The sequence below is a fragment of the Podarcis muralis genome, chromosome 11, assembly GCF_964188315.1.
Source record: "Podarcis muralis chromosome 11, rPodMur119.hap1.1, whole genome shotgun sequence".
In the NCBI taxonomy this organism is placed as follows: Eukaryota; Metazoa; Chordata; class Lepidosauria; order Squamata; family Lacertidae; genus Podarcis; species Podarcis muralis.
Genome location: NC_135665.1, coordinates 35,937,831 through 35,963,187, shown reverse-complemented (window position 1 = coordinate 35,963,187; position 25,357 = coordinate 35,937,831). Strand labels below are relative to the sequence as shown.

The window sequence follows — 25,357 nt, the reverse complement described above, 5'->3', positions numbered from 1 at the left end:
GTTTTTTTTTCTTCGGAAATGGGTCCAAGTGGCTCTTTTTGTCTTAAAGGTTGCAGACCCCTGGTCTAGCGGGTTTTTCGTCTTGCGAGGCATTCGTCTTGCGGGGCACCACTGTATTACAATTTATATCTCCTTTTTTCCAAGATGCTCAAGAACCCTCTTTTATTCTTACAGCAACCCTGTGAGGTAGGTTAGGCTGATAAACTAATGAGCTTTATTGCTGGGTATGGATTTGAACCTTGGTCTCTCGGGTCCTAATCCAGTACTAACCGTTGCACCACCCTGTCTCTCATAACTGTGCCCAGGCTTTATTATTATTATTATTATTATTATTATTATTATTATTAAAGATTTTCTTGATTTACAAAAGTGTGTGCAATCTCTCTCGTATATTTTCCCCCCCATGTAACATTTTTACAAGTCAGTTTCATTTGTTAAGACATTGGGATGGAGGGGGGGAAAAGATGAGTGGGGGTGGGGTCGGGTGGCGCTGTTTCTATTTTACTTACTATATGTAGAATTTGGTGTCAGCGTTGCTTGTGCAGGTTCTTTGCTGTTCACTTGTGTTCCTTTGGTGGTGAGAGAGGTTGGGATTGACCTAGGGTGTGGTTGTGCCCAGGCTTTTGTCTAAATTACTGACATTTGGTGGTGAGGGCAGTTATGTCCTGGCAGCAGACTGTCAGGTAAAGGTAAAGGTACCCCTGACCATTAGGTCCAGTCGTGACCGACTCATACAGCCTGCTAAATCTTGCAGGCTGATAAACCTTGCATGTTCAACTTTTAAAAGTTTTGGACTGCATTCTATCTTTTGGAAAAAAGAAGCCATGGTAAAAACTTTGTTTTAAATGAAAACTAAAATCTATGACTTGTGGGAAAGACTTGTGGTCTTTCACCAGTCATACTATAGAGATACATTGGTTGTATCCAACATTAGTCATACTCAGACCTATTGAAATCAAGTTTCAGTGGACCTTCATGAGTATGACTAATGTTGGATATCACCCATTGATTTCAGTGGGTCTAATTTCAAATAATTAAGTAAAGAGCTCTTCATGATAGTTTGTTCTGAATCTTTGATTGTTCTCTACTTATCTTCAAACTGATTCCAGAGTCCAAACAGACTGAAACTGTTTGAAATAACATTTTGCAGACTCATGAACCTGATGGGAAAAAGAGAAGAGTTGTTAGAAACAAAGAACATGTGGACAAATGTTCAAAACTTCTGCAGAGTAGAAGAAAAGAAGAGGTCAGTAGAGTGAGTACTCTGAACACTGGTAAGTTTTCAGTAAAGTAGCTGGTTATAATTAAAATCAAGAATTAAATAAAGGTAAAGAACCCCTGACAGTTAAGTCCAGTCGCAGACGATTCTGGGGTTGCGGCGATCATCTCGCTTTACAGGCCGAGGGAGCCGGCATTTGTCTGCAGACAGTTTTTTTGGGTCATGTGGCCAGCATGACTAAGCCACTTCTGGCACAACAGAACACTGAAACCAGAGCAGTGCACGGAAATGCCATTTACCTTCCCGCCGGAACGGTATCTACTTGCACTTTTTTAAGCGTGCTTTTGAACTGCTAGGTTGTAAAGCTACAGCAAGAACAGCCTCAGATATCTATTTGAGGCAGAGAGCTGAGGGATGGAGAGCATGACTGCCTCCATCCCAAGCAGAAAGGGAGAGTGGAGGGGAACAGGAAATAAGCCTTACTTTCTCCCTCTTTGCAGAAGGGACATGTAACATTGCAGAGCCTGCTCTAGTAATTTAGAACTCTCTGGTCCCTAACCCATTCACATGCTAACTAGCATTGTTAGGTTTATTGCAAATCCCCCACAATAGGAACATATGAAGCAGTCTTTGGTTCATCTTGCTCATTATTTTCTGTTCTAATTGGTCATTACTTTCCAGGGTTTCGGACTGGAGAATTTCCCAGCCTTACCCAAAGATGCTGGGAATTGAACCTGGAACCTTACGCATGCAAAACATGTTTTCTACCACCGAGCTACATGTACTGAGTCTGAGACCTTCTCCTGACCTGCCTATGCATAGATGTGAAGGGGGGAAATTGTGGATATGATAGACTCTCTAGTTAGCTGATAAAACCCATAATGCGTTATATTTAGTACTTACCGTATTTTTCGCTCTATAACACACAGTTTTTTCCTCCTGGAAAGTAAGGGGAAATGTCTGCGCGTGTTATGGAGCGAATGCCTACAGATGGCAGGGGAATCCGCTGCAGTTGTGAGCAGTCCGTGGCTCTCTTTGAAACTGCAAAGCGGGTGTAAGCGGCTCCTGTCAGCGAGCCGAGCCGGGCAGGAGGGAGAGAAGCAGAGCGGGGTTGGTTGCTTTAAAACAGCCCCGTGCTCTATGTCCCTCTCTCTTCTCCACTGAGCTGCTAAGTAGCAGCAAAGCTTTTCAGCCAGCCTAGCCGGGAGGAGGGAGAGAAGCAGATCGGGGCTGGTTGCTTTAAAACAACCCCGTGTCCCTGCCTGCAGTTTTTTGCTGTCCGATTTTGGATCAGCCACTGTAGGGGCTGTGTGTGTGTGTGTGTGTGTGTGCTTGAGCTATCGTTCTCCTCCTCCTTCCTGTTCACTCTCACAGCGCCCCAGCGCTCTCCTGCGACTTTAGGAGTGATACTCTGTGTGTCTCTCTGTGTGTGAGGCATCGTTCTCCTTCTCTTGCTTCCCCTTCACTCTCCCAGCGCCCCTGCTACTTCCAGCGCCCCTGCGACTTTAGGATTGATACTCTGTGTGTGTGTGTGTCTGTGTGTGTGTGAGGCATCATTCTCCTCTTGCTTCCCCTTCACTCTCCCAGCGCCCCTGCGCTCTCCTGCGACTTTAGGATTGATACTGTGTGTGTGTGAGAGAGGGGGGGGGGATCGTTCTCCTTCTCTTGCTTCCCACTCCCAGCGCCCCTGCGCTCTCCTGCGACTTTAGGATTGATACTCTGTGTGTGTCTGTGTCTGTGTGTGTGTGAGGCATCGTTCTCCTCTTGCTTCCCCTTCACTCTCCCAGCGCCCCTGCGCTCTCCTGCGACTTTAGGATTGATACTGTGTGTGTGAGAGAGAGAGGGGGGGGATCGTTCTCCTTCTCTTGCTTCCCACTCCCAGCGCCCCTGCCTCTCCTGCGACTTTAGGATTGATACTCTGTGTGTGTGTCTGTGTGTGAGAGGGATTGTTCTCCTCCTCCTGCTTCCTGTTCACTCCCCCAGCGCCCCTGCGACTTTAGGGCGACTTTAGCATGGATCCACATGGATCCTCAGGATTTTTGCATTGGGCTACCCCAAACTCACCGTCAGATCACATGTCTGTGGCCACAGCATGAACCACAAAAATCATACATCCACTGTTTTGTTTAGAATATTTTTTTCTTGTTTTCCTCCTCTAAAAACTACGTGCGTGTTATGGTCTGGTGCGTGTTATAGAGCGAAAAATACGGTATAACTTATTATTAACAACAGTATATTGTATTAGAAGCATTGTTATTTCAGTTACTAATAATGAATGTAGCACCATCAGTATGTATACCACTTTAGAGCACAAGAGGACAGGTCCTTGTCCCGAGAGAACTTACAACCTGAAATTTGACATTGAAGAAGCAGAATGGAAAGGGAAGTAAAGTAAAGTAAAGTAAAGGGAGGCATAGACATGTAAGCAATATGAGGTGATTTCACCTGCACATGCTTAGGCTTAGTAACATTCTGATGTGGGTTTTGATGAGGTATTTGAACAAAATGCTACATAGATGTTATCAGGCAGTTCCAAGCAGTGGGGATAGAGCAGAGGACCTTGGATGATGGAGGGTTGTGGTACCAGAGAACCAAAGATCACAGGCAGGAGTGAGAGAAAGGGTAACACAGAGGATGTTGAAAGTTAGGGCAAGAGCTTTTGCTAGATCTGGGAGCAGACAGGAAGCCAGCATAGATATATAAGGAGTGATGTCGTGTGCAGAGTGACCGGAGGGCTGATTGCCTTTGCTGAGTTGGGTAGAGGAGTAATAGAATCATAGAATTGTAGAGTTGGAAAGGACCCAGAGGGTCATCTAGTTCAACCTTCTCTAATGCAGGAAGGGCCATATTTTTGCAGTGTTATAAAGGACCATGTATTTGCAGTGCTGTAAAGGCAGAAGTGATGCAGCTTGACTGCAGAGTGAATATGGAAAACAAATGAGAGAGAGGAGCCACATAGACAATGCCATCCTGTGTGCCTTTTAAACATGATGGTAACACTGTCCTTGGATAAGGAAAACTTGTGTGGGGAAGAAAGCTTGGGAGGGAAAATAAGAAATTTGACCTTGGGCATGTTGAGGTTGAGGTGAAAATCTTTTGTTTGTTTGTTTGTTTATATTTGCTGACAAAGGAGAGCCAAACAAATCTACCAGTTCCCAAATAAGTTCAGAAACCTTAGATAAACTGCGAAAGTTCTCTTTCAATTTGGAGCGTCCAAGAAAAAGAATTCATTCGGAGACTCTTCATGGAAGTCACTCTGTGGATTTAAGCAAGTACCAGCATTCTATGGTTGGAAACAATGGTATAAGTGGCTCCCAACATTCTCACGACATTAACAAGGCAAGTAGTTCCCACCCTGCCCCACAGTGCTTTTACATTCAGTTATTAAAAATATGTTATTTGTGTGTTTCTTCATGGATTAGTCCACCAGCCCTTCCAAATGCAAGCAGCGGTGAATACTGGCAGCATAATATTTCTAAATCCGGAGACAGGCTGTTCTGTGTTTCAAGTTAGAGCTCAGCAGAAAATATTGAATGGGATGACTGTGGTTACAGTACAGAGGAGTCCGTAAGAGAGAGAGAGTTTTGTTTCAACATTCACACACTTGATCTCAAATTGCTTTTAAGTTCTCCATTTAAAAATATGGGTATGATGCATTAATAAGGAAAATTGCTGATAAAAAACCTGTGTGTGTGATTTTACATTGACTTTACAGTTAATTGATTCTGTGGCTGATGGTTCGCTAGAGAAGACAATGAGCTGAAAGCCAGTTATTAATGAAGACATTTTAAAGTACATAGCTAGTGGAAAGATAACGCCCTTGTATATTTATCATAATTTAGTAATGTGCCAAAAAGCATTACTATGATTCAAAAAATTGTTAATCCTAAAGGTATGTGATGATTTCCAAATTCAGTTTATGTGGTTGTTAATCCTTCTTGATAGTGGCAGAGTTTTCTTGAAAACTAAGCAAAGGGTAGGCAACCGTTTTCAACCCAGGGGCCACATTTCCTATTGGACAACCTTCTGAGGTTCACATGCCAGTTATGCAAGGGCATAATAGAGCCAGATAAAAGCATTTAAAGAAATTGGAGAAAGGGGTGTAGCCTAGAGAGAATCATGAGGACCAGACAGAGGGACCTACAAAGCCACATTCAGGTTCTGGGCCTAAAGTTGTCCACCCCTACATTAAGCCATTAGATTTCCAGATTTTATAGATTCAGGCTGGTAATGTATCAGTTCATGACTAGTTTTTCTTCCGCTTCTTTATAGAACATCTAATAGACTTTGGGTTGTGTTCAAATATTTTTTACTTGCAACAAACCCATTAAAATTAATAAACATGGCTAACTTAAGTCTATGAATTTCAGTGGGTCTGCTCTGAATAAAAGTTAGCTTAATACAACCCTTTATGTTGCAATATTTTCACTACACATCTGAAAAATTGCATATTTTAGTCTTCAGGTGATCTGTGTAAAAAACGATTTAGGGGACCAGCTTTCATAAACTGGAAAAAGAGTTTTTTGATATACCAGCATTGAATAACAAAGATACAATATGCAAACAAGGAAGCTGGTAAAAATGTGTTGTGGGCTAGAACATTTTGTTGAAGTATTTTGGGAATGCATCTTACTGCCTTGTCAAACTTTTTATTTCTGATTTCATGTTGGAGCCAGACTTGCCACCTTATCACTGATTTATGGGCTGGGAAGGAAGTAAGTTTTAAAGTTAAAATGTTGGGTTGGAATTCTAACTTGGGTGGCATTCTAGATTCACTTATTATTTCTTGCTGTAAAATGTGACATCTAATGAAGTGAATCATACTGTTTTTACTAACTGTGTAATTGTGTTTTTCTTCATTCTTGCTTGATCTCTTCTGCTCACAGGAAGAAATGTGTCTAGATAAAAGCCAATTTTCTGCCTCTGATATGAGTTTGGAAAACACTCAATATGCAACTGATACTACTCTTAAAAAAAGAAGCAAAAGTGTGTATACACCCCTTGAGCTCCAGTTCCTAGAAATAAAAAATCAGTATAAGGATGCTATTTTGTGTGTTGAGTGTGGTTACAAGTACAGATTTTTCGGAGAAGATGCAGAGGTAAAGGACTTCTATCAACCACATTGTTTTACAGTTACACACTGTTGCTATTAACATATTGTGCATGATCTCTGTAAACTATATGCAGAAGGTGCAATGTGAAGTCAAAAAGCATCCAAATATACTTAAACCTAAGTAGGAACAGCCATGCAAATCTGTTGGAAGAGGTGTGACCACAGCAATTGCATGTGGATTTCAGGGGCCTGGAGGAACTCTGCTGTGCCTAATGCCATGTAAAAGGCTATTTATTGAACAGTATGTCTGTAGCCCAGATCTTTGCAAGTTAGAATGCTGGTACTTCTGCATAATCTTGTAGTTAAAATAAATCACAATATTTGCCTAGAACAGAATTTACAAATCATTAAAACTGATTTTAAATTTAGCATGTGTTTGCCTCCTTTGAGCTCATATCGCTTGATAAAATTTAATATTGTTAATAGCTAGTAATATGTTAACCAGGTCACATTTTTCTTTCTGTTTTTGGGAGACTTTTAAAAAAATGTTGACTTCTATTAGTTTTATGGGTAGCTGCTCATTAAATGCTAAATAGACACAAGTTCAGTGGTAACTGTAGGCTGTCATAATAAATTGCTAATAATTGTCATGTTTTATAGATTGCTGCTAAGAAGCTGAACATCTTTTGCCATAAAAATCACAACCTTATGACTGCCAGCATACCAACTCACAGATTATTTGTTCATGTTCGGCGTCTTGTAGCAAAGGGTTATAAGGTTTGGCTCTATAATAAGTTATCTAACGCTTTATTTTTATCTGAGCTTATGTTTCACAGCAATATAATTTCACTTTATTAGTAGAAAAGAAAAAATAGTTTCCAAAATAATTCTCTTCACCCACTCCAGTTTTTTTCTCCCCCCCCCCTTTGTTTGTTTATTTGTACCTGGGAGTCACAATTAGGCTGAACCAAAGCTGCATGCCTAGTTTTATGTGTGCTCTTGAAAACATCAGTGTGTGCCTCTCATTTTCATTGATTTTTTATTTTTGAACCTATGGTTGTTTGGGGCCCTTTTGTTCTCTTGCTGTTTTTGCTTTTAACATTTTTCACGGTTATGTCTTTGGTCTTGTTTGCCCTTACTTCTGTTTAATTTGATTGGCTGTAACAATCAGTGCCACATGTTTATGGATGTCTGTGGCATCTTCACATAAGGTTTCTAGACAGCTCTGGGGGATTTTCTGGCAGCTATGACTTGCACTACTGTCAAAGCTGTAGCCAACCTCTGCAACATCCAGATAGCTAGGGCTGTTGACACAATTGCGTCTGAGTGGCCTCTCCATCTTTGTGGAACATGCTTGGCTTTATTAAGGCAAGAAAACAAGCTGAGAGACAGCTTGAAGGGCTTTATTTTTCTTAAATAAATCCTGACATGTGTAATATGTCATGTGTTGTTATTCACCTGAGATTTATTTACCTAATTTTAAGATCTGCTAAGGAACAGATGATTGTTATTATGTCCTGATACGAAAAACCACAATTCAGAGAAGTTGTATGCTCTTTTTCTCATGACTGTATGTGAGTTTCAGTAACTAGTTCAACTACATGATATATCCTGATTTTGGATGGCACGTTAAAATTAAAGAATAATTCGTTCAGCTGTATAATTGTGGTGTTTTAGTAGTCTTTTCATATATTCTTACTTTATTCCTCTTTTGATCCTTCTGCATTGAATGGTGAACTGTTACGTGGAAAAGAGAATGAATCATTGTTCCTTCACTTAAATATGTCGTATGTCTTTGTATATTGCATTTCCATACCCATCCATAATGTAACAAAGTTAAAATTTTATGCTTATTTTACTTTCATATTATTTGTTGGTTTAGGTATTTGTTTTTCGTGCAGGTAGGAGTTATAAAACAAATGGAAACAGCTGCTTTGAAGGCTGTTGGAGAAAACAGAAGCTCTCTCTTTAGCAGACAACTAACTGCGCTGTATACAAAATCTACAGTTCTTGGGGAAGATATCCTTGTAATTCATAAATCAGGTTGCAATCCAGTACTCACTTACCTGGGAAATAAGGCCCACTGAACTTAATGAAACTTGCTTTCTAGTAGACATGTATAGAATTGTGCAGTAATTCTAATACTCCCTTGGCAGTAGACAATTGGTTCTATATTAATGTGCTCTCTCTTTGTGCCCAAGGTTTCTTGAGTGTTCTCAAATGGCATTGCATTCATTCCACAGTGACACACATTATATAGCTCTGTGATGTGGCCACTTTTGTAATACATTATTTATCCATCTCAAAAAGACTGTCATAAAACTAGAGTTAGATAATAAAACTATCAAAGGGGGTGGTTTGAAGTGTCTGTGAAAAGGTTAAAACGTTTGGACCTCTTTAGTTTAGAAAAAAGACAACCAAAGGATAGATGTTTATAAAGCAAATTGTGTGGATAGATAGGTTTCCTCTCTTGAACTTTTAGAATTCAGGATAACCCAATGACCCTTATTGAAGTGAAAGCCATGGGTCTACAATTTTAAACTTTCTTACCTGGGAGTAACCCACATTTAATTCAGTAGGTCTTACATGGTTAGGCTTGCACTGCTAGGCATGCTTAGAGTAGACCCACTGAAATCAGTGGGTCCCATTAACTTAAATCCCATTAATGTTAGTGGGTATGCCGTAAGCATGACTATGCCTGGCTTCAATCCAAAAACATGCTTCACACAGTGGACTAACTGAGCTGTAACAATCTTTATCCAATGTAGTGTGATTTATTACTTTAATTGCTTTATCTAAAAACGAGGTAGAGAACTAGTTTTCCTTAAGATTTTTTAAATGTGAATCCTCTGCGGATGTTTGACAATGCTATGGAAGCTGAAGAAATATCTGATGTCTGTGATAATTATCTTCTGTGTGTATCTGAAAGCAAAGACAGTTTAAGAAATAAGAGCCAGGAAAATGTTGTCATAGGCATAGTGGTAAGTAGCCTTGAATATTTTCTGTAGCCTTTTATACTCTTTGAGATGCATGGGCTTCTGCTTTAATAGCAGTTCACCTCCATATGTGTAAATAAGTATTTAGTTTTTATTATCTTTATTTTTTTTTTTAGGCGGCTCAGCCTACTACAGGAGAAGTTATTTATGACAGTTTTCAAGATTCTGTAGGCCGTATAGAGTTGGAAAGTCTAATTTTACGCCTGCAGCCTGTTGAGATTATTCTTCCTGCAGATGTGTCAGATCAAACTGAAAAACTTATCAATACTGTGACTTCTGTAAGGTACGCTTCTATGTAACAGATACATTTGATATTTTTATTTGGACACTGGTACCAGGCCTTGAGCTAGACCAAGGCAACAATGGGAAGAAAAACTGAACTGGAAGCCTTGGACAAGTGAAAATATACTAAGTTAAAAATAAATGGAAATGATTTGTCTTGTCTTCAATGGCAAACTGCAGCTGCTGTAGCAGTTGGGTTCACTGTAGTCATTGTCCAAATAATCTTTTATTAAGTTTTCCTTTTTCCCCCTTTGTTACAATAAAATAAAATAATGTCATCACATACATCTTTGCTCAAACTGAGCATCGACTCCCCCTCCCACTCCCTGCCTTCCATAGATATTCACATTCATCTTAGCATTTCTATATTCCCCTATTTACCTTCTTTCTGTGCTTAAAAAAAATTAACTGATATTTGCAAACAGGTGTCAAGTCTTAAACTTACAAAATATTTTAAGTCAGTCCTGCAAACGTTTTCAAATGTTTACAATGTTCCTTCATATATTGCAAAAATTTACTCCAGTCCTTTTCAAACAGTTCGTCACACTGGTTTCAGATTTTCCCCGTCAGCTTCGCCAGTTCTGCTTATTCAATCATCTTAGTCTGCCATTCTTCCAATGTTGGAAGTTCCTGCTGCTTCCATTTCTGGGCTAAAACTGTTCTCGCCGCAGTGGTAGCATACATAAATATATTTATGTCTTTTTTGGGATTTTTTTCTTCTGTTATACCCAGTAAGAAAGCCTCTGGTTTTTTGCTAAAAGTATTTAAAAAAACCCTTTTCAATTCATTATATATCATATCTTTCTAGGCTTTGGTCTTAGTACACGTCCACCACATATGAAAGAAATTCCCTTCCTTCTTGCATTTCCAACATACCTTATCTTGAGTTGGGCTCACTGTAGTCAAGCGACAGCAATGGGTTTGGGGTTCCATAGGATCTTGGGCTGGCTCAGCCCCTCCCTTCCCCTCCCAGAATGCCATGTATTGGAGTTCCTGCAGGCTTCTGCTTGTGCCATTGGGTGCTACTTTATTTTTTTTTTTTTTATAATATATTTATTAAGATTTTCACATAAAACATACATCAGGAATAACACAATTCATCATTGTCAATTTAACATCTCTCAGTTGTTGCATAGGACTCCCCCACACCTCCCGCATACACTTGCATCATTATTAAATTAATTTCAAACAAATTATCATTTTGCTCAAAGTCTTAATTTTGATTAGCATATAATTCATCCTTAAATCTAATTTGGTGATAGACAATTGTTTTCTACTCTGGCATCCAGTTCAACACTCAGCCAAATTACAATATTTTTGTAAATAAATCTTAAATTTCTTCCAGTCTTCTTCCATCCTTTCTTCTCCCTGGTCTCGGATTCTGCCGGTCATCTCGGCTAGCTGCATATAGTCCATCAGCTGCATCTGCCATTCTTCCACAGTGGGTAGCTTCTGAGTTTTCCAGTTCTTGGCAATCAATATTCTTGCTGCTGTTGTTGCATACATAAAGAATGTTCTGTCCTTTTTTAACACACTCTGGTCGACGATACCCAAGAGAAAGGCCTCTGGTTTCTTAGTAAAGGTGTATTTAAACACCCTTTTTAATTCATTATATATTGTCTCCCAAAAGGCCTTCACTCTAGGGCAGGTCCACCAGAGGTGAAAAAATGTTCCTTCATTTTCCTTACATTTCCAACATTTACTATCAGACGAATGGTATATTTTAGCTAATTTAACAGGGGTCATGTACCATCTATACATCATTTTCATCACATTTTCCTTCAACGCATTACATGCAGTGAAGTTCAGCCCAGAGGTCCACAACCTTTCCCAATCTTCAAACATAATATTGTGCCCGATATCCTGAGCCCATTTTATCATTGTTGATTTTACCATTTCGTCTTGTGTGTTCCATTTCAGCAGCAAGTTATACATTTTTGAAAGTACTTTAGTCTTAGGTTCTAACAGTTCAGTTTCTAACTTTGACTTTTCCACTTGGAATCCTAACTTTTTGTCATTTTTAAACACTTCTTTAATCTGAGCATAGTGTAACCAGTCTCTCACTTTATCTCTCATCTTTTCTAAACTCTGCAATTTCCAGTTGTCCCCATCCTTTTCTATTATCTCCCAATATTTTGGCCAATTGGCCTCCATATTGACTCTTTTTCGAGCCTTGGCCTCCAGGGGTGACAGCCACCTCGGAGTTTTGTTCTCCAATAAGTCTTTGTATTTTGTCCAGACATTAAAAACTGATTTTCTGACAATATGATTCTTAAAGGCCTTATTTATCTTAGCTTTGTCATACCATAAATAAGCATGCCATCCAAACGCATTATTAAAACCTTCCAAGTCCAAGACATCCGTATCTTCAAGAAGTAACCAATCTTTTAGCCAGCAGAACGCTGCAGCTTCATAATACAACCTTAAGTCTGGCAGGGCAAAGCCCCCTCTTTCTTTCGCATCTGTTAGTATTTTGAATTTAATTCTGGGCTTTTTGCCCTGCCAGACAAATTTAGAAATATCTTTCTGCCACTTCCGAAAACACTCTGTCTTGTCTACAATCTGTAGTGTCTGAAACAAAAATAACATTTTTGGCAGTACATTCATCTTGATGGCAGCTATTCGGCCTAACAAAGAAAGTTTTAGTCTTGACCAACTATCCAAGTCTCTCTTAATTTCTAACCAACATTTTTCATAGTTATCTTTAAAAAGACTCAGATTTTTTGCTGTTATGTTTACCCCCAAGTATTTAACTTTCTTAACCATGTTCAGTTCTGTCTCTTTCTGAAGCTGTTCCAACTCAGTATCTGTCAAGTTCTTCCCCAAAACCTTAGTTTTTTGCTTATTCAACTTAAATCCTGCCACTCGACCAAAGTTTTGAATCAGTTGTAATACTCTTTTCATACTAGATTCCGGCTCCTGTAATGTCAAGACTAGGTCATCTGCAAAAGCTTTAAGTTTATATTGTTTCGCTCCGACCTGAATCCCTTCCACCAACCCTTGGGTGCTACTTTAATCAGCCCATAGTTTTGACAGGTGGAAAGGGAGCTCTAGGCTGAAAAAGTGATTATTCTGTGAGTACAGGTCAGCAGAGCTGTTTTGGACTCAGCAGAAGGAGACCTCCATCCCATCCAACACCCACCAAGTGTGATGGATTGGGTGCTTCAATGGTTGTCTTAATGTTGTTTGTGGTTGCATCCTTGAGTTCAGAAGCTGCCGTTTGTGTCTAATTCTCAGTGGTTTTGAAGTGGGTTTGTAAAGCACAAGAATAATCCGCCTATTCTTTAGTGATAATGCTGTATTATTTTCATGTTATATGTATATTATTTGCATACTGGTAACCTCTAGCAATTGAATTACAAATTATTTTCTTCATAGGCTAAATGTGCTATAATTCAGTTCAGGATCTTTTTGTTGTTTGGTATTTATTTTACATCTTTCTTGATAGTAATAATGTGTGTTCCTTATTAATACTGATGCTTGATACTTCACAATGATTTCTTTCTGTCATCCATCTGGATCACTAAATGATCTGTAAAGTGGGCTTAGGACTGCCGCACTTGGTGATGGAAGTAAAATGACTTTTTATGCTTATGAAGTGTGTTATTGGAAGATGCATTAAAGCATGCGTGCACCTGAATAATTTGTGGAGACCAAATGTGTACACTATGAATTGTTGGTGTAAAGCAGAGTTCCGTGCCCAGCGGAAGGATGAGGAGTACATACTACATACTCTATATTGCTTTATTTACAGTTCAAAGCAGTTATATTACAGAAAGACATCTTGCCTCTGCCGGAGCAGAAAAAGCATCCTCTCTCCTCGACAGCTTGGAGAGAATCACACAGTGAAAAACAGGAAACCAGTGTACGTCACATCCAGTCTCCCTTTCCCGTGAGAAACTCCAACAGTACAGACTGTGGAATGTAAACACCTGTCTCGTGACAAGCCCTTTCGCTGCACAGTGAAGGAAAGCAGAAACCAACATCCTCCCCCTTTCTGTGAACATCACTGGGCAGCGTGTTCGTACAATATCAGTACAAACCCAACTTCTGCACATAGGTACAGTGTTGATCCCTTGATACAATCTTGGACAATACATCAGCAGGAATTTCATTACCTGGCATATAGGACACCGTTACGAGTCCCTTCTGAATACATTCCCTAGCATGCTGCAACTTTAATTGCAAGTGCTTCGTGCTTTGCTTACAACCTTCAGACTTCAGCAAAGCCAAACATGCTTTGTTGTCCTGGTAAACCTGGATTGTACATTTGACAGGAATTTTCATATCTTTGCACAATTGTATCAACCATTCACAATCCTTAAGTGAATAAGACAGTGCATTCAGTTCGGCTTCACATGTACTTAAGCTAACTGTTGTTTGCTTCTTGCATGACCAATCAAATAGACCTTGATTGTACATGTAGCAAACTCCAGACGTACTTTTCCTGTCTGCAGTGTCACTTCCAAAACTTGCATCTGCAAATATCTCAAGACCACCAGACTTCTGATTGTTAAATCTCAGTCTGTAATGCATAGTGCCTTTCAAATACCGCGCTATGCGTTTCAGAGCTTTCCAATCCTTGACACTAGGATTCTTGACTTGTCTGCTTAGCAAATTACAGCTAACAGCAATGTCTGGTCTTGAACATCTGGCAATGAAGTTTAGCTTACCTAGCACACTTCTGTATAGCGTAGTGTCAGAAAATGCTTCTTCAGTGTCATCTACCTGATAACCTGTTGTCATCGGTGTGTCTACAGGGTTAGCATCCATCAGGTTTAGTTTGCTTAACACATCAGCAATTTTCCGTGACTGGTGTACTAGAATGTTACCATCTTGATCTCTCTCTATTTCCAGAGATAGGTAGTTGTTTACCTCACCAAGATCTTTCATGTCAAAGTGCTCTTTCAGTTGAGCTAGGGCGTTATTGTACATTGCGACATCTTTCCAAAAGAATAATAAATCATCAACATAAAACAAACAGTACAGTTTCTTTTGCCCCTCCTCTTTGACAAATACACATGGATCAGCTTTCCCTTGCTTAAAACCTAGAGAAAACAATACTTCAGTGAGTTTTGTGTGCCAACACCGTGCACTTTGTTTGAGACCATAAAGGGATTTCTTCAGAGCACAAACAAATCCCTGTTTTACCTGTACGCCATCAGGTGGAAGCATATAAAGTGATTCATCTAGAGATCCGTACAGAAAAGCTGTATTAATATCATGGTGACTAATGTGTAGATTTTCCTCTGCAGCTAGCTTGAGCATAAGCCTAATGCTTTCATACCTCACACTGGGTGAGTATGTCTCGTGATAGTCTTCACCTGGTACCTGTGCAAAACCTCTGGCTACCAATCTGGCTTTGTGTCTGACTATCTTGCCATTTTGATCAGTCTTCGCTTTGAAGACCCATTTGCTTCCAAGCAGTTTCATTCCTGGAACTACTGGAACTAGCTCCCATGTTTTGTTCCTTTCCAAGGAATCAAGCTCAGCCTTCATGGCATTTAACCATGGCTCAGCTTCCTTTGAATCCAAACCCTGGATTTCTTGGAAACTTGAAGGTTCAAATACCTTCTTGGAGCTTTTAACAGCTGTTACTGCTATCGTAGCAAACTCATCAGCAAATCTCTTTGGAGGTTTGCCTTTTGTGGCTCTCTGTGACCTACGAATTAGCCTTAAGTCTTCAACACTCTCCTCTTCCTTCTTAGGAGAAAAACGACCTATTGTGAACAATGGTTCCTCCAATTCTTGATCAGAGCTTTCAGAGGGTCGCATAGAGGCTTTCGCACTCTTGAAATCCTCTGAATCACCCGATTCAGTTTCTGATTCAGACTCAGAACCTTCATCAGTGGGTGTGGGTTGTTGTGGTTGCTTTTGACTATTCTCAGTCTCATCACCGTCATCAGGATAACATTGGAAAATTCCCACATTTTCCCCCCACTTTGCATTGTACTCAACACTTCTCGTGAGCTTAATTGTCTTAGAGTCAGTCATCATTATTCTGTAAGAACCTTTCTGATAACCTAGAAAGATACCATGCAATCCACGCTTGTCTAACTTGGAGTTTTGTGGTGAGTGAATCCACATGTCAGAACCAAAAATTTTCATATGTTTGATGTATGGCTTCTTGCCAAACATCTTCTCATAGGGGGTACAACCAATCGCTGATGATAACCTGCGATTGTAACTGTAAACAAAACACGAGAGAGATTCGGCCCAATAACTCTCTGGAAGATTGGCATCATGCAGCAAGGTTTTTAACCCTTGAAGCAATGTTTGATTTGCCCGTTCCGCAAGTCCATTCTGCCATGGCGAGCGAGGACTAGACAAATCGTGTTGAATTCCTTTCTCAGTCAGAAAAGCTTCAAACTGCTGAGAAGTGAATTCTCCCCCGCGATCAGTGAAAAGAGTCTTTATCTTCTTACCATGCACATTTTCCAACCAAGCACAGAATTCCTTGAACCTAGGAAAAGCCTCTGATTTCTGCTTGAGATTGTACACAAAAATATATCTAGAAAATGCGTCAATGAGAACCATGAAGTACCTATTTCCACCCAGAGAGGGCGCTAGTGGTCCAACCAAATCAGCATGAACAATTTGGTATGGTTCCGTAGCTTGTCTACTAGACACCTTACCTTTCGCAGCCATTTTCACCTTGTTTGCTGCGCATGCTTTGCACTTCATGTGGTACCTGCAGGGTTTAATAGTCATACCTTCAACCAAGGCAGGCATTTTAGATACTGCCTCAAAATGCAAATGTCCAAATTTTCGATGAAAATCATGAATACATTCTGCATGCAAACTTTTGTTAGAACCTGCAATGCAACAAGTGTCATCCTGCACAACATCATCATAATACAAAACAAACAAACGATCAACATATTCAGCATGCAATACATAGTCATTTTTCTTTGTGATGATGCACTTCTTGTTCTTGAAGGACACGTCAATGTTCCGCTCATTCAGCTGTCCTACGCTGAGCAAATTATGTTTGGAATCTGGCACGTAAAGGACATTCTGTATCGATAAGTCCAAACTGTGAAGAACAACAGTTCCGTAGCCTTTACTGGGAATCGTGTGGTCATCCGCCTGGTGAATCGCACCTTCCTGCGGCGTAAAAGACACAAACAGTCTCTTATCATTGCACATGTGGTGGGTTGCCGCTGAATCAACAACGAAGAAAGATCTAGACGTCTTCTGGACCTCTGCAACCTTTGGAGTGAAGCGTGAAACCATAGCCTTGTGCTGCGTTGTCCTGGACACCGGACCTTTTCCTTTGCCTCGGCCTTTTCCACGCGATGAGCTTTCGCTGCGCTGCTCTGTCTTGGCCCTGGGATATCTGCATTCCCTCTTCATATGGCCTAGACGTCCACAAGAGTAGCATTTCACTGCCTTCAAAGCTTTGGCGCCATCTGGTGGTTCCACTGCACTATGGGACGACGTCTGTGAAGACTCCCCCTTGCCCATGCAGCTAGCACCCCGGCGATCTGCTTCATTTAACACCACGGCAGTTACAAAGTCCACTGTCAGCTGAGCTGTTGGCTGCACAGCAATCTGGGTTGCAACAGACTCCCAACCTGAACCCAAAGATTGTAGTATCATGAAAGAATACACAGCCTCTGGAAAGTTGAGTCCTCTCTGTTGCAGCTCATGTCTTAGATTTTGCATCTCCATCAGATGTAAACGCACATCTCCACCTTCAGCAAGAGCCATATTATGCAGCTTGTTGAAGTAAAACATAGTAGATCCAGCTTCTGTCCTTAAGTGAGCCTCTCTCAAAGAATCCCAAATTTCTCTGGCTGAGGTCTTATCACGCAATAGACAGAGCTCTTCTGGGGATACTATCAATGTAAGTGTTCCCCGTGCTTTGGAATCCTTAGCTTTCCATGCATCTGTAACTGGAGCTGGGGGGGTTTCTGTAATCACCTCAAACAAACCCTCTTTCCGCAGAATTGCCTCTGCATACAGAACCCAGTCCGGATAATTTTTCTTGTTGAGCTTAGGAATCCCACAAGCAACCTGAAGGGCCATCATGACTCTGGCATTAGCCTTCAGCGTTATATATGCTGCTTTAATCCAAAAGCGCTTTTAAAAGTTACTTTCGATTTCCCCAGCATAGTAACTTGTGCCTGGGAGCCTTTTGCGTATTCCCGGCAAAACGGCTTTAAAAGTTCAAAGTCCAGCCATAAAGCCATTAACTGGAAGCTGGCAGGCTGCCCGGAGCAGTAGTACATACCTCATCAATCACTTTTACGCGCAGAGCAGATTCCAATCCGATCTGTCCCTCTGCATTCCGATCCTTTGCCGGCACTCCGATCCGACTTCTGGAGCCCATAACCACGTGTTGGTGTAAAGCAGAGTTCCGTGCCCAGCGGAAGGATGAGGAGTACATACTACATACTCTATATTGCTTTATTTACAGTTCAAAGCAGTTATATTACAGAAAGACATCTTGCCTCTGCCGGAGCAGAAAAAGCATCCTCTCTCCTCGACAGCTTGGAGAGAATCACACAGTGAAAAACAGGAAACCAGTGTACGTCACATCCAGTCTCCCTTTCCCGTGAGAAACTCCAACAGTACAGACTGTGGAATGTAAACACCTGTCTCGTGACAAGCCCTTTCGCTGCACAGTGAAGGAAAGCAGAAACCAACATGAATTTGAGTCAGTTTTCTAATCTGCTACAGGCATAGGTACTAAATCTATTAAAGAATTTTAAAAGTCATTGTTTATTTTGTTCTAATAGCTGTGAATGATTTGATACTAACAGATGGTGGCTTGCTGTTTAAAAATTAGTCTGTAGCATTCCAGCATGCCAGTTAATGTAGCTGTGAGATTAAATCCACTTTCCCCTGGTTTTAGCAGTTAGGAGCACCCAAGCATTCACTGTTCTGTGTTTGGTAATCACTGTTTGCATCATGTTCTAACCTTCCATACCTTTTCTAGAAAAAATTAATGTTTTAGAATAATTGTTTTAAATTAAAATGTAAGAATAAATTTTGACATCTCCTTTCTGCCTTTGAGATGACTTCCATATAGATTTAGATGGGTTCCTAGTGAAGGAAGTGCAGCAGCAGAGGCAGAGCATGATGTGTGACTGTATGGGTTCACTGGATATATCTGCATCTTTCCCTCCCCTTCAAGCATATAGTTAATGTTCAATGAATACTCAATACTAATTAATAAATGAAACTGATTTTTATAATCAATTGTCTGATGTTTATAAACTTATGGCTTCTGTTAAAATTATGTTAAAGTTTTATTCAGGGGAATAACATTACAAACCTGTGTTATTTGATAAGCTCCATAACTGATAGTAGCTAGATTTTTTTTCACCTCTAGTAGCCCGTAGGAAGGAGTATTAATAGACCAACTTTCAAGGCTAAATGGATGTAAGTAATCAGGAATTCAAAATCACCACCCAAATGCCTTAGTGTTTTGAACCGAAGTTACAAAACAAACTGGTTTTCCATGATAAATTTTTTGCCACTAGAGGGTCCTACAGGGTTTCATATTCATCAGTGCGCTCCATAACTCTTGTTCTTCTCCTTCTAAATATTTTCTATAGGAACAGTCCCTTCAAAATTAAAACATTATTAAGTCACTGGTTTCAACCGAGGAAATGTAAACATTTGTTTATATACAGTAAGGATTACTAGCTTACCCTTTGAAAACTTTCCAAAATGTCTTACAACATGATAATAAAAAAAGTATTATAAAAATATGCAAATAAAAGTAGTTTTCAAAATAGCATACAGTTAACGAGATAAAACTCCCATTTAAAATGCTAGGGAAAAGTATATCACATAATTAATTAATTAATTAATTAATTAATTAATTAATTACTTTTACACCCCACCTTTCCTCTGAGGATTCCAAGGTTATGAACATGATTACGTATACCCACCCCCACAACAAGTCTAGGAGGTAGGTTTGATTGAGAGGCAGTGACTGGCTGAAGGTCACCCAATGAATTTCATGGCTGAAGATATTTTAATATTGGTCTTCCATGTCATAGTCTGACATTCTTATACCACACTGGCTCTTTGTTTGCAAAGTTCCATATCTTGAGGATAAAATCATAAAATTGTACAGCTGGAAGGAACCACGAGAGTCATCCAGTTTTGGTCAAATCTTGCTGTAGAACTGCTTGGAGCAATGGAAGTGGGATTACAATCAGTGGCTTATTCATGGGTTATTTTATTTGATGATATAAACATACCTTCTTTTTTTGTGTGTCTGGGGCATTAACTTTCTTAGGGGGTTGCTTCCCCGGGTTATTATCCTTTGCTGATCTTCTTTTCTAACTCTGGTAGCAACTAAATGTAGGATGAATCCAACTTACTCTTCCACAAGTCAAAGACTAGGTTATTGTAATTAAAATGGTTAAAGTAACTTAATGATTTTTACTCTCAATGAATCTTCTAGGTCAGATGATAAACCATAATTTTAGCTGTCAGAGAAATTAACCTCCTAAACTTGCTCCTTCTGGAGAGCTACTTTCAAAAGTGTTTCTTGTTTTTTGATAATGTACTTCACCATACCTAGTTGGGAATAGCTTCAATATGTTCTGAGTGCAAGAAGCCTACGTGATTTAAAGTTAGTAGAAGGTTCTTTTGCTCAATCTAAGGTTTATCCCCTAATTAATCCATTTCAAACTCTTTCCTCTAAATAGTCTTTCCTCTTAAGTGCTGGCAGTGACTACTCTCACTGCCTTGTTTGTTACTTTTGTGTCCAAGGCCTGTCTTGTTGCAGCATATCCACGATGATTGGATGTCAGTGAATCTCAGCATCAATTATTTGTCTGAGAGTCTCTTAATTTGGTTTGCATTTGCACATTCTGCTGTAACCCTGTTTGAGCCTTCAGGGCAACCCTGTGTTAACAACAGCATCCTTTATTTCAGTGACCTGAAATCGTCTAGCCTCCTCAAGATCTGTTTTTTATAATGTAGGTACAATGCTACAGTTGACATGAGCATCAGGCCATTCAGCATTGCTACAAGCACTGCATATTAATTGTTAGGTATATGTCTTTCCTATTGCTCTAAAATGTAGGAAATGTTCTAATGCAACTCACTTGCAGTAATTATCAGTGGTCCATGCTTTGCCTGTGTAATGTTCTGCCATTATTTAGGTACTACCCATTCTCAAGCAAGGATCGACTTGCTAAAAGTAGGGTGTATGTGTGTGTGAGAGAGAATGTATCCTGTAGGGTGGAGCATTTTCTACTGCTATGTTTTTCCATGGAAACAAACATTGTTTTGTAAAATTAGTAAAAGTATAATGAATGCCAGTTAAATTCGGAAGTTTCAAAATTGTAATTACCTTTCTTTAGGTGTCTGGTTTTTTTGAAGCATACATGTATTTCTAGCAAAAAATAAATACATCGTTTGGGGGGAGTTGTTAAAATCAGTATATTAGCAGTTTTCATTCCCTTCCTTTTTTCTCAGGATTTTAACAGTATTATTTGTATTAGTATTATTTCTTCAATTTATTACACAGCCTTCACCATCAGGTCCCAGGGTGGGTTACAACAATTAAAATTCAACAGCAAAAACAGTTGAAACATCTTGTAGTTAAAGGAATAGGTTTGGATCTGAAAACACACATTTCAGGTGTAAAAGGCTATGGAAAAGAATTGTGTCTTCACCATATGGTGAAAACTGTATAATGAAGGTATCATACACATATCTGTGGAGATGAAATTTCATAGCTTAGGAGAATGTTCTCTTCCTGGGCCCCACTCTCTGAACATCTGAGGATGGTGGAACTGCTAAGAGGTCCCCCTATGTTGCTTTTAACATGTGAGAGATTCTGTGGGCAAGGAGGTAGTTTTATGTGGGGCCTAAGTCATAGAGTTTTAAGTCATTTGGGGCCCCAGAAGCAAGTTATGCTCAAAAACAGGTTATATAATGAAGTGGATACTACTGAGTAGTCATTTATTAAAATATTGACAGGTGTTCCTATGAAAAAATATAGCTTTGGAGTACGTTACTGATTTCCTTCTAAAACCAATTATTTCAGTTCAACATTCAACTACTTTTGGCTATTGGGAAAACTTTAGAATGGAGATATCCAATGTTGTACCCTCCCAGATGTAATGGGGGCTACAGTTTCCCTTATCCTTACCTGTTGGCCCCGCTGGTGAAAGTGGAGAGCACCATGTTAGGTACTACTGCTTTAAAGATATTAATAGAGCATGTAAAATTGATATGGCAAATATAAAGATAAATCTCATCCTAATTTCTAAGAGCACTGGGAATAAAGCTTTCCCAGGAAATTTGTTTTTTCATAATTTTTGGGGAAACTGTCTTGCTGGATATTAACTGATATTAATATTGTAATCTTAAACTGTTGTAACCTACCCTAAGATGTCATGGTGAAGGGCAGGCAAAAAATCTAATGAATGATATTTCAATGTTTGTATAATATAATAGGAATAAGACAACTCAGGCCATTGGGAAAACAAATTACTCTATTTTGGATCTCCCTGGTTCTTGGCATTGAAATTTTCCTAACTTTCTGACTTAGCTTTGCACTTACGGTAACTGAATTGTTGGCCCTATAGTTTTTCTGCGTTATAGGAGAAACTGATACCAATAAGTTAAATTTCTAGTTTCCAGCAGAGATATTAAGGCAGTACTTTCTGCTAAATGCAAATTATCACTTATAGGTGGGGCATTTATTTTTCTTTATTCTCTATCCCCTCCATAGTGCTCAAGTGTTCTCTCTCTTTCTACTGTCATTGTCAAGACTATTTGTTTGGAGGTGACACAGGAAGCAGGCAGATAAACAGATTATTCCAGATAGTGTAAGGGCTCATGCTTCAGTCCTATACATAGGAGTGAATCCCAGTGAAATTGGTGGAACTTACTGCTGAGTAGACATTGCAGTGTAAGTATACAAATGATTGAGAAGCCAGGCCAGATGCTGTATAGGACCAGATTGTACCAGTTGTCCCACACATCACTCAAACTAGCAAACTTTCAGTTTGTGTGTGGCTGCACTGTGTGATGAGCAACTGAACTTCATGTTAAGGCATCTGCCTAAGGTGTATCTTCAAGTCCAGAACTGATCCTGCCCTCCGAGACTGGTTATTAGATACTCTTGAACAGGAATGACTATAAGAATACTTTCTGTTTGAATTAAATTTTGCCCAAGCAATCACCTAATCATGGCTGGACAGGGTTATGCATTTATCAAGCCCAATTGTTAAGAATATAAGAGCCCTACTGGATGTGACTGATGGCCCATTTATCCCAGCATCCTTTTCTCATAGTGATCAAACAGATGACTATGAAAAAGTTGAAGGAGGACGTCAGTGCAAAAGCACTCTTTCCACTTGTGATGAAGCTGTATCCCAGTTTCCCAGCACAGGTACACAGACATATACTGAAGGTGGACCATTACTATCATGCTGTATTTTGTCTGTGACTGTCAAGCACCCCTTGATCCATTTTTCAGAATTCACTAAAATAACTTATTAGCAGTGTGTACACAGTAATTCTTCTAACCCTTAATATCGGAAATGAGGTGACTTAAAGAAAAGCTCTTTAATAAAAGAAGAATCTGATCAGTTATTTAAATACCTAAAATCCAGATTTGTAGTCTTAATTGATGTGAATTTAACTTTTAATTTTCTAGAGGACTGGAAAGGTTTGGCCTCCTACCAGAGGGAGTTATTTAACAAGCTATAGCAATTTAAATACGTGGTAAAGTAGGGTGGAGAATGCATCTGGCTGGCAGGCCAGATTTTTATTTCCCCACCCCTTGTGGGTCAAGTTTGACAGTGACATTGGGTGATCTTTTTTGCTTGCATGGGTCTCCAGATGCCCCTTGCAAAGTGCTCTGCAAGACACAACAACTAGCCGATCATCATAGCCCCTTGCAAAATGTTATGTTGCCATAGGGTTTTGCAGACACCGCTAATCAGCAGTGCCAGAGAAAAGCCCTTTTGGCTGAGCCAAGTTTTTACCTGCCCCATACCTGATACTATATATGATATAAGGTGTAAGATAGGTGGGCTTGGCTTAAATGGCCTTACATGCCCAATGGGAAGGCCTGGTGGGCCTAATTTCCTGCACCTTTTATAAAGTGTGATATATACGCAGACTGTGCACAAGGAGAGAAATTGCTGTGACCGACTAATTTCGTGGTTCACTCTTGGTGCATTTTGCAGACATCTTAATGTGTGCTTTGTTGGTCTGGAGTATGCCCTATCCAAATTTGTTAGGGCTATTTGCATTCATCTGGTCTATCATACAGTGTGGTAAGACAATATATATGTGCTGGACTCGATATTTCTCATGCAGTGTTTTCCCCACCCTTTAAGAACACTAACAGTGGAAATATTGCTGTAACTGCTGGACGCTTCTGTTTCTTTCTTTCTCATTCCCTATTAAATTCCACTGACAAATGCAAACATGTGCTTCCTATATCCCTGCCCTGGCCTCATCTGAACATATGCAACTGCTGGCACTTCACTAGTTGTGACTAGATTAGGCTTCAGAGTTGCTGATACTGGCATTGAAAGAGCTGCTTAGAGGAGCCCAGGATGCTGAACTTGCTTCCAGATTCAGAATTGATGGTTATGCATGTATGACTATAAAACAAGAATGGAAAGTATGATCTGTTATTTGGCTTCGCAGAAAACTGAAAAAATGAATAGAGATGAGCTTTAAAAATTTTTTTAGCTGACTTTGATTTCATTGAAACATCATTTACCTCTACTTCTGTTTGAAACCATTATCACCGGGGAGGGGGGGTCTAGAAAACAAAAAGCAATACTGACAGCTAATAACTTTTGTTTATGGTCTTCAGTCCTCACAAAAATATTTTAATGAAACTGCCATATATGAATGTAGTAGCTGGGACTGAAATTGTTTCAGAACTACTTCTGAAGCAGGTAGGCACACAGTAAATATGTTAAGTAGGAGATAGTGTTTCTCCATTGGATATGATGCAGTATAGCATTCATAAAACACTTTTATATCATCTTAACTTAAAAACATTCTCGGGCTAACTGTCAGTGTTGGTCAGCAGACAGCCATGCATGGTCCCAGTTAGATTGTGATCATGTTTAGATGAAGAACTGGGGCAGATTCAAAGGAGAGTTGTTGCGGAGTCAGAGTTATTGCAGGCCAAGATCTGAGCCAGCAGACATTCTTAGCAGGCTAAGGTGGGCAGAGAAACAGGAAGAATAGACATTATGACAGTCAAAGAAGCAAAGTTAGGGAGTGACTGAACCAATGCGAGAGTTGCAAATACTTACTGCAAGCTAGGAGCATTTATGGTCTGTCCAGGAAGAACCAATGGACTGTTTAGGGGTGGAACCATTCTGCAGGCTATGTAATAATAAACCATTATATTATTATATTGGAAGGCAATATTTGTATTTTCTTCCTATACTCTTAATCCCCATTGTTTGCCATCAAGGGCAATAAGAGACCAAGGAGGAGCTCTCTAGTTCAAGTTTTCATTGAACCTTACACTAAGTTTTTATGTGGTTTAAGGTTTTAAAGGAGTTGATAGTAGAAGGGATAATAGTGGTTCATTGCATTGGCCATATAGTTTCTTTGAGATGTACATGTTTTTATAATCTGGGTAAGATTTAGTCTGATCAGTTAGGTCTGTTTTATTTTTCCACTTTTAGAGAACATCTGTAGATAGATGTTTTGTTAAGATTTGGAAGTATATTAGTAGTCTGACTCTGCTGATTCTCCTCCTATGGAATATTTAAAACAGAGGTTGGATGGCCACCTGTCATGTATGATCTAGTTGAGATTCTTGCATTGCAGGGGGTTTACAAG

The 25,357-nt window shown here is 39.7% G+C and overlaps 1 protein-coding gene across 6 annotated transcripts in view; it reads left to right on the top strand.

Annotated features, from left to right (window-relative positions):
- The window catches only part of MSH3 (mutS homolog 3), a 62,516-nt gene that overhangs the window by 4,100 nt on the left and 33,059 nt on the right, over nucleotides 1-25,357 (top strand). For 4 of the 6 annotated variants that reach the window (XR_013394675.1, XR_013394674.1, XM_077936260.1 and 1 more), the window contains exons 2-9: nucleotides 145-186; nucleotides 1,151-1,274; nucleotides 4,350-4,558; nucleotides 6,106-6,318; nucleotides 6,933-7,049; nucleotides 8,174-8,293; nucleotides 9,113-9,253; nucleotides 9,385-9,551. Coding sequence is in view for 4 of the 6 variants with exons in the window: in XM_077936260.1 (XP_077792386.1) it covers nucleotides 145-186; nucleotides 1,151-1,274; nucleotides 4,350-4,558; nucleotides 6,106-6,318; nucleotides 6,933-7,049; nucleotides 8,174-8,293; nucleotides 9,113-9,253; nucleotides 9,385-9,551 (1,133 nt within the window). In the remaining 2 variants the exon portion in view is untranslated. The remainder of the gene's footprint in view (nucleotides 1-144; nucleotides 187-1,150; nucleotides 1,275-4,349; nucleotides 4,559-6,105; nucleotides 6,319-6,932; nucleotides 7,050-8,173; nucleotides 8,294-9,112; nucleotides 9,254-9,384; nucleotides 9,552-25,357) is intronic. The other 2 variants (XM_077936259.1, XM_077936261.1) reach the window with 2 other exon arrangements.